The following is a 9846-nucleotide window of genomic DNA, read 5'->3' as shown; positions in this document are numbered from 1 at the left end:
CTCCCTGTGATTTTCCAAATATAGGAGGTTTAGTTCACAAGATTTATTTGTTGTTGTGTTCATCCATATTTCCTAAATGTAAATAACATGTTTTGAGGGAGATAGAGTCGGTATGTGAATAAGCTCTACTTAACTCTATTTATTTCATCTTTTACATATTCCTGGCTGAAAATTAGTAATAAGGTAACTAGAGTTAAGTAGAGCTTATTCATACACCGCCTCTATCTTCCTCAAAACATGTTATTTACGTACATTTCGGAAATATGGATGAACACAACAAGAAATAAATCTTGTGAACTAAACCTGCTATATTTGGAATGTCACAGGGAGTAAACATGAAATTAGTCAACTTTGGCTGACTTCTTCAGTCAACCATTGCAAGTTGCAACGTAACTTCATAAGCAAATGCATCCATTCAATCCAGGCGGCCTGGTCGGGGCATTTGAAATTTCTTCATTGGCGTGTATTACAGATAACCCACAAAATGTATGTGTAATTCACACATTCCTAATTTCTTTGCAGTTATTTCTTAAGAATCTGTCTCAAGAAAACCTTTAATGGCGTCTTCTTCAACTTCATCCAATCAAAAGAGCTTCAAGTATCAGGTGTTCTTAAGCTTTACAGGAGAAGACACACGTAAGACCTTCGTTGATCATCTTTATGCTTCTCTTAAGCAAAAAGGTATTCATACCTTCAGGGATAACGAGGAGCTCGAGAAAGGAAAACGGATCGATGAGCTCTTCAAATCCATTGAAGAGTCGAGGTTCTTTATCATAGTTTTCTCCAAAAACTATGCATCTTCTTCTTGGTGCTTGAAGGAGATCACGAAGATTATGGAATGCCAAGATGGGAACCAACAGATTGCTTATCCACTCTTTTATGGTGTGGAGCCCAGCGACATCCGCCATCAAACTGGGCCAGTTGGAAGAGCAATCGCCAAACATAAGGACAACGAACAAATTAAGAAATGGGAAAAAGCTCTGGAAGATGCAGGCAATCTGGTTGGGTGGGACCTTAAAAACATTGCTAATGGGTATAAATTCCTTCCTTCATCATATCTCTGCAAAAAACTTCTTTCGTTTTTGTATTATCATGTAGATGGGTCATCAATATTATATTGTATATCTCTAACTCAAAGTTGCATCTTTTATGTAATGATAGATTTTTCTTTTCTTTGGTGTCTGGGTATTTCTTCCTTGATTTATGAAGTATGGGTTAGATTTGTAGTTAGTATTTAAGTTTTAGAAACAATATGCTTATAAATACTAACTATTATTGAAATCGTTTCCTTCAAATTAAAGAGGAATATGTGCATTTTTGCATTGATCTTTGGTGTCTGGGTAGAGGTATTTCTACATCAACAATTTTTTTTTTCTTTTTCAGTTGAGCCTTATAAACAAAGCATCAAACATTAATCTTCTTATTTCCAACATTCTAGATGGATATATATTTGTGAAACATGAAATATATGTATGGTATAGTGCTGAAACTAATTGATCATGTGGGATCTTGAGCAAGCTACTTAAATATTGTTTAATCTACAGGCATGAAGCTGAAGCCATCAAAAAAATTGTTGAAGAAATTTCATTGAAGCTAGGTTCCATTCATTTGGGCAATGATGAACATCTAATAGGCATGGAACAGCGGATGCAAGCTTTGGAGGCGTCTTTGGGGATCGGATTGAAAGATAAAGCCCGGATGATAGGGATCAAGGGGATGGGAGGCATTGGGAAGACGACTTTAGCCAGAGCTATTTTTGATCAAATATCTTCCCATTTTGAAGGTAGTAGCTTTGTTGCTGACATAAGAGAAGTTTCAAAAAAGAAGGGTTTGGAGTCATTGCAACAACAAATCCTTTCAGATGTTCTTAAAGATGAACGCATTGTGGGAAGTGTTAATGATGGGAAAAGAATCATGAGAACGAGGCTACCCTATAAGAAAGTGCTTCTTGTTCTAGACGATGTGGATGATACAAAACAGCTCGAGGCGTTAGCTGGTGATTGGTTTAAGGATGGAAGTAGAATCATCATTACAACAAGAGACGAGAAAGTGCTGCTGTCACATCGAGTGAATGAGAAGTGGATTCATGATGTTGATTTCTTGTCGGATGAGGAAGCAATTCGCCTCTTCAGTTGGTTTGCGTTTAGGAGATATATTCCAGATCAAGGGTATGAAGAGCTTGCAGCCCGAGTAGTACATTATGCTGATGGTCTTCCCTTAACGATTAGGGTTTTGGGTTCCCATCTGTGTGGTGAAAATAAGGATGTATGGAGAGATGCACTTAAAAGACTTGAAAAAATTCCACTACAAGAGACTCTAGATGTATTGGAAATAAGCTATAACAGCCTAGAGGATGATCACAAGGAAATCTTCTTAGATGTTGCATGCTTCTTGAACGGGATTTCTCATGAATTTGCAATTAGAATCCTTGAGAGCTGTGGATTTCATGCTACATATGGTTTAAGAATTCTTGAGCACAAATCTCTCGTAACGATTTCAGATGGTAGATTGGGCATGCATGATACAATACAAGAATTGGGCAAGAATATTATTCGGCGAGAGCACCCCCACCCCCATGAACTCAACAAACATAGCCGACTCTGGAATGAAGAGGAAATTGTAGAATTATTGTCTGATGATGAGGTAAGGATCGAATTTATTGCAAGCAACATATTTTTAATTATAGGTACTGCAGCCTCTAACACAAGTTTCATGGTGACTGCTTTTGGATCATAGGGTACTGCAACCTCAACATGTACTGGAATGCTGCTGCTCTTGCTGCTGTGTGAACTGAGTCCTGAAATTATCATCCAAAAACTTGGAAACCTGAAGAAACTTAGATATCTTTGTGTTTTGGGGAACGATAGTGACTGTTTCCCTAGTGACTGGAAGTTTGATGAAATGAAACCCTCCTTTCCGAATTCGTTACAGTATCTGATATAGGATAAATACCCTGGTTTCTCTTTACCCCACACATTTCGAGCAAAGAATCTTGTTGGACTTGAATTGACTGGAAGCAAAATCACACAACTATGGGAAAGTAGAGAAAGAAAGGTACAATGGTTGATTCATTGTAATGCTTTTCATCTATTTGTTAGCGGATACAACAGTACTCTGTCTAATTTTTTTTTCTTTTTTGCATTTGATAGGTTCTTGAGAAACTCAGGTTCCTCGACCTTAAAAATTCGAAGGTGAGGACCCTTGACCTTGGGATGACTCCCAATCTTGAGAGGTTAGGTCTTGAAAGATGTCGTGATTTGGAAAAGATTTATGCGCCTGCTGGATGTCTAAAAAGGCTTATCTACATAGATTTACGTGGTTGCCCATGGTCTGTATCTTTTCCTTTTGTTAAACAATTGGAACCACATGTGCTTCTTAGTCTACCTGTGTTAGCTGTGAAAGTGGATCCCTTGGAGGATTTTCCAAAGGACCACACAAACAATCTACGATTTACATTTGTATATTATAAAGAACCACCTTTGTCAAGAGAAGGAATTGATTATAAGACTGTTTTTCTAGATCTTCAGCCTTGCACAAAACTTGAGAGTGTTTCAGGAAGCATTTGTGGCTTACAACATCTAAGAGAAGTTAAATTTCAGGGCTGTATTACGGAGGTTCCTAACGACATTGACCAGTTGAAAAGCTTGGAACAACTCATTTTGTTGTCTACACACGTCAAACGTCTTCCTGATAGTGTTTGTATGTTGAAACATTTGAAATCTCTCAACATTAGTGATTGCCAGCATCTTGAAGAGTTGCCGGAGAATCTTGGTTTGTTAGAAAATTTAATGGAGCTGAGTTTATCGACTACAAGTATTCAGCGTCTTCCTGATAGTGTTTGTATGTTGAAAAATCTGAAATCTCTCGAACTTGGAGATTGCCAACATCTTGAAGAGTTACCGGAGAACCTTGGCTGGTTAGGAAATTTAGAGGAGCTGGTGTTCATTTCTATAAATATTAGACGTATTCCAGATAGCATTTGCATGCTGAGTCATCTGAAATCTCTACACTTTGACTCTTGTGGAGGCCTCGAGAAGTTACCCGAGGATATTGGGCAACTAGAGAGTTTAGAGATGCTGAACCTAGGAAAGTGTGAATCTTTACGAGATATTCCAAACAGCCTCTGTAACATGAAATCTTTAAATCATCTCTATCTCCGCGAATGTAGACAAGTTGAGAAATTGCCAGAGGATTTGGGAAACCTAAAGCTTTTACAAGGGTTAAATATAGCGTTTACAGGAATAAGTCATCTTCCACATAGTATTTCCTCGATGAATGGTCTACATGTTTTCGGATCCATATCACTTCTTCAGTCTTGTGCTTTTGCAACCGAGATATATACCCATGAAGTACTTGGACCCCACTGCCGCATACAAGCCATGGATAGCACACTGGCACGCACAGAATTAAGGAGCCAGTCCACTCAGAAGTATCTTACCAGGTATTTTCTTCTTTTTTTTATTAATTTTCTTATATACTTTAGTAAATCATGAAGTGGTGTGGAATATTAATCAGGGCTGTATATGGGTCGGTTTTGGATCCCACTGTCGGTTTTTGGTTTTCAGAACCCAATAGACTCGGTTTTTTATCGGTTCTCTTTCTTGGGTTCTGGAGTCGGTTTTGGCGGTTTTTCGGTTTCTTGGGTTCAACTCATATACTCATGGGTTCTAGGTTAAAACCCGTGGGTTTTAACCCATTTTCCAGAAATGCACAAAACCATCATATCCTAAAGTTGTGGTTAATTTATAAGCTTCTGTGTAATTGTGTTGTAGTGAGTTTTCCAATCGACTTGTAGCAACTTCTTGTCCAACAAATTTTCCTTTTATTTTTGTATCAATCAATTCTTTTTTAATGGGCATACGAATGTCTGCACATTCAATTAATCACGATCATTAGTATATGTATCAACCATCATTAATTCAAACACATGCACGCATCGATCTGATGAAAAACCAAATATGAGGATCAAAACTCGACTATATATACAAACAAAAAAAATATTATTTTTATTTTATGAGTTGTTTTTCATACCTTTGATCTAATTGGAAGCAGTAATCGACTAATCATTGATTTTCATTTAAGATTTTGAATGAACTATGCCTTTGATCCTTATATCCTTCCTACCTAATGTTTTTTGCCACATGTAATCACCTAATTCAATATGCCACATGACATTTTTTTATTTTTTTCAAAATCATTTAAATCCACTTGGCAATTTGTGGTTTTTTTGGCTTTGTTATTAAATTAAATTATAAAAAAAAATCTAATCTAAAAATATAATAAAAAAGATAAGTAAACTTAAATGTCTCCATAAATTTTCAATAATTTGTCAATCAATGTATTAAACAATGTTTTAAAAACCGGTTTGAACCGGCCGGTCGAACCGGTTGGATCGGGAACCGGGAGAGGGAGCGGTTCAATTATCACCGGTTTTACATTGATTTCTGAACCGGATTGAACCGGCCGGTTTTTAGAAAAAACCGGTCAAAAATAAACCGGTTGAACCGGTTAAACCGAATAAAAACACATAAAAAAGAACCATTTACACAATAAACTTTAATGATTTTTTTCAAATCTATTTAGTTTTCTATAAATAAAAACATATGGTAAATGTTATAAATTTTTTTGATGTGTTTGTATTCATCAAAAACTATATTTTGTTTCGGTATTATATTTTATTTTCTTTCTAACGTATATGGATTGATGTAAAAACATTAAAACTTATGGTTATGTGTTATTTTAATGTATTTGGATTCATCTACAACTTATTTTTATGTGTATTTTTAATGTTTGAACTTGTAAACATCAAATTCATAATTTCTATATATACGTATGTGTAGGAAAATGGAAAAAAAAAACATAAAAAGTATAGAAACCGGTTCACCCGGCGGTCGAACCGGTTGAACCGGGAACCGCTCACCATACCGGTTCAACTAAAAAATCAGTTTTTAAAACATTGGTATTAAATTCAATTTAAATTCAAATCAACCTTTCGAATTGAAAAATATAATTTTCGGCCAATCCCTTTTGAATTCACGATAATTTGTAGAAACCTTGCAAAAATTGGTTGATTCACAGCTAATATTGATATTCTTTCCAAATGCAATTTTATAAATTATTAATCATGTAATCTTTAACAAAATATATTAATTTCCTTTATGTACTGATAAAGGGAGGGCAAGGAAATATTAATTGAAGATGGTGATGAGGGTACACCAGGAGAAGGTATTTTGTGTTTTTTTTTTCAAGTCAAGTTTTTTATTGACCAACATGTATGTATTCTTTTGTTACATCTTGTATGTATTTCAGAATCTTCAGAGTATCTGCAGAACCAAGAACTCATCAGGTTTGTGTACATTTTCTTACGCATGACATGACAGGTTGTACAGTATTTGAGAAGTAATCTAGTGTTTGGTATGGTATTTTCTTGGTTTATTGAATAGATTCTTGGAGAACTTCATGCCTGCACCAGAACCAGAAGATTTAGAAAATATGCTCCAAGTGATCACCTCCTTTCAAGGTGACAACAATGGTTCTTCAGAAATGAGTGAAAAGGAAACTGACATGATAATTATGATGCTAAATGAAGAGCTCCAAAAGAGGTCTGAAATGGCATCATCTTTCAACACTCAAAATCCAATGGAAACAAATAGGAGTAATATTCCACAAAGCCAATTGACGAATCCAGACATGCGTGAGGTATATATGCTATTGTATAATCAAAAAGCATATTAACAGATTGTGTATCAACTGACATTTGATTAACTGATGTTTGGTTTATTGATTGGAAAGATGACACCTGACATCAAACTCTCTCAGGAGGATGCAGAAAGAGCCCAACAAGTCATGTCGTCTTTGTCACCGGAGACCATCGATAGACTGGTAATTAAACACTATTTATATATTCATGCATTTATTGTTTCTAGATTTTTGGATTTTGGATTTTGTTTAATTAAAGATGTGGTGGGGTTGTTACAGATAAAGTTGGCTGATCGAATAAAAACAGCATGTGAAGGTGCTGTAAAAACCAAAAATTGGCTTCTGGGGAGGCAGGGGTTTCTTATGGTCGTATTTATGCTTCTTTTTGCAATCTTTCTCCATTGGCTTGGATTCATTGGCAATTAGAAAAAAAAAAAGAAAAAAGGTAATGGAATGACATGTAAAAACAGTCACTTAATTAATGCTCTTGAATTTAAATTTTGGATAGGTAAATCATGGGCATGCGTGGCTGGATTTTATGAATTATTTTGGAACAATGAGTCAAACTGTCAATGTTTTATATACTTTCATGACCTTATGTAACCTATATCAAAATATATTTCAATTATTGTATGATGCATTATGATTAAACATAAAGATATTTATACACTACATCTTGGAATCCTTCTCTATTTCTAATACTAAAATAAGGAAATTGTATCGATATCATATGAAGCTCGTTGCCTCTTTATCACTTCTAAACCATGAAGCTCGTTGAGATTTGGTTCAGACCAATTTCACTCCAAGTTTGAGGTGGTTTTAGTATAAACAAAAATATAATAAATAAATAAATAAATTTAGGGAATTTTGTATTGATAACAGCGAGGTTTATTTATTCTTACCAGTAAATGTACTTTATTTTCTTACATATTGCTATTATTAGCAAAAAAAAAAAGGAAATATGTTGCTATTATAGGTTATGTATTGCTATTGCATGTAATAAAAAAAATATAAGCATGTTGCCAGCGTTGGAAAATATATATAAGTACATTGCTATTATGGTTAAAAAGTAAAATATATTGTCGTATTAGTATAGCGAGTAAAGTACATTGGTATTTCCAGTAATTTGTCTATCTAGATTTTACAGTGTAGCAAAATTGCTTATGATATTTTATTTATTGTGCCAAATTATTACGTTTGGAGGAGTCATCAATAAAGATTATTTTTTAACATAAAAAATTTTGGAAAGAACAAAAAAAAAACTAATTTGCAATGAAAACTTTTCATTTTAAAGAATATCCAATTTGTCCTGCTTTTTTCCTGAAACCCGAACCCAGAAAATTGTTAGATGAAAAGCAAACAACTTTCCAAACATAATATCTATTCAAGGTATTGGATTACTTGGGATATTTTGAACTAGTCTACAAAAAAAATACTTATAAATTGTTCCACCAAGTTTCCATTTGATTTCCACCATAAGAACCAACTTTTCCTACTAATAATCCAATTTCCTTAGATCCACACCTTTGGATTACAACATTTAGTCCATATCCCCTCCCCATAAAAATCAAACTCCAAAAGCATCTAATATCAACTAACCTTATATGCCATATATACCTCTCTATAACCAATGATTATATACGTGAACTGTGGGAGGAGTTGATGGAGCGTGTGGTAAGAACCGTGTGGGTTGAAGAAACGTGAAATTCTAGGAGAGATATCGAGGCTGAAGAAGCGGCTGAAAGCAAAGGTTTTTTAAGAAAATAGTTTTTGGTGGTGGAGATAGCATGGGGTAGATGTATGGGAGAGATGATCCCAAATAGAAGGGGATAAGAAGTGGGGGGAAGGGGGGAGTGTAAGAGTTGAAAACGGAGTCGTGGGAGGTTGAAGATGGAGTGGGATGGAGAGGAGCAGAGAAAGGCGGAGAGAGGGGTGTTTCTCCCTCTAAAATCAAATTTAGGTGTTCCTAAATTTTCTCATCCAAGAGAGTTTTGATTTTTGATTGGATGTTGAAATGTAGGTTGAGCTTTGTTTAATATAATTGTCTGTACAATTGATAATGCATTACATGGTGTCAAATAAACAATAGTTACTTGAAAAGATAAGTATGATGCTATTATTCGATAACAATATAAGTATGTTGCTGTTATTGATTGAAAAGAAAATAATGGTGCTATTATTTGTGTAAAAGAAAAGTATATTGCTATTATTTGTTAAAAAAATAAATATGTTGCTATTATTTGTAACAATAGATAACTTCATTGCTATTAGTGGATTAAAAGGTAAATATGTTGCTATTATTGATTGAAAAGAAAAGTATGTTGTTATTATTTTAAAAAAGATAAGTTCATTGCTATTATTGGAATGAAAGGTAAGTATGTTGCTATTATTTTTTAAAAGATACTTATGATGTTATTGTTAAAAATTTGTAGTCGTTAAAAAATACAACTTTATAGATATAAATTTTTATTATTAATATAATTAACTCCTAAAGCTTCCTATAATTTAATTTACTTCATGATTTATAGCATTAGAATTATCTTTTTTCAAAATTTATACGAAACAATTATTTTGTATTTTACCAAATTTATTTAAAATATACTCTAATATGTATTAAATATATAGAGCTCCTATAATCGATTAATAAACAAAATAACCTTAATAATGTAATATTATTATATATTTCTTCAATTCACTATAGACCTCATTATACATTACATTGTTTAACCTTCTAATTAATATTTTAACAAACAAAAAAAAGCGTAAAACTACATTATGAAAAAATATATTATCTTTGTATAAAAAAGATCTTTTCAACTTTTTTAATATTATAGAAATGTAATGTTTATTTTAATCTTAATTTTACAAAAAGTTAAAATAAATATATTATAGCAATTATATTAGAAAAAGTTGTAACACCTTGTTTTCCAGGTATTCAATTTATACCATTGATATGAGAATTATTGGCAAAATGGGTCCCTTGTAGCAACTGAGGGAAATTTCCATTGACAGGAACACAATGCGTCCATTAGCAATGCTATACGTTCTGGACGTTACGTCCATGCAAGAATGCAGTGCGTTCTCAGCCTGGACCAAACCCCTAATTTTTAGGGTTTGGACTCTATTTAAGCATCTTTATAACCCATG

At 33.8% G+C, this 9846-nt stretch overlaps 1 protein-coding gene across 5 annotated transcripts; it reads left to right on the top strand.

The window, feature by feature from the left end:
* Nucleotides 1-414: 414 nt before the first annotated feature.
* LOC111911229 (TMV resistance protein N) lies at nucleotides 415-7383 on the top strand. Of its 5 annotated transcripts, XM_023907010.3 has the most exons (7): nucleotides 2918-3054; nucleotides 3150-4441; nucleotides 6173-6225; nucleotides 6310-6346; nucleotides 6444-6699; nucleotides 6793-6882; nucleotides 6979-7383. In XM_023907010.3, the coding sequence occupies exons 2-7, from the start codon at nucleotides 3213-3215 to the stop codon at nucleotides 7123-7125; spliced, it is 1812 nt and encodes a 603-aa protein (XP_023762778.1). In that variant the 5' UTR covers nucleotides 2918-3054; nucleotides 3150-3212; the 3' UTR covers nucleotides 7126-7383. The 5 variants fall into 5 exon arrangements, with proteins under 5 accessions (XP_023762779.1, XP_023762778.1, XP_023762777.1 ...); XM_023907009.3 differs by having other exon boundaries at nucleotides 6173-6346; nucleotides 6820-6882; XM_023907008.3 differs by having other exon boundaries at nucleotides 6173-6346.
* Nucleotides 7384-9846: the final 2463 nt, after the last annotated feature.

The sequence above is a fragment of the Lactuca sativa genome, chromosome 8 (genome assembly GCF_002870075.4).
Source record: "Lactuca sativa cultivar Salinas chromosome 8, Lsat_Salinas_v11, whole genome shotgun sequence".
Lineage (NCBI taxonomy): Eukaryota > Viridiplantae > Streptophyta > Magnoliopsida > Asterales > Asteraceae > Lactuca > Lactuca sativa.
This window is presented reverse-complemented; position numbering and strand designations above follow the sequence as displayed.

Excerpts from the sequence above, each read along its gene's own strand:
- LOC111911229 (XM_023907008.3), top strand. The coding sequence starts at position 3,213 with ATGACTCCCAATCTTGAGAGGTTAGGTCTTGAAAGATGTCGTGATTTG. Across the intron at positions 4,442-6,172 it reads ACTCAGAAGTATCTTACCAG|GGAGGGCAAGGAAATATTAA; the intron begins GTATTTTCTTCT and ends GTACTGATAAAG. Across the intron at positions 6,347-6,443 it reads CAGAACCAAGAACTCATCAG|ATTCTTGGAGAACTTCATGC; the intron begins GTTTGTGTACAT and ends TTTATTGAATAG.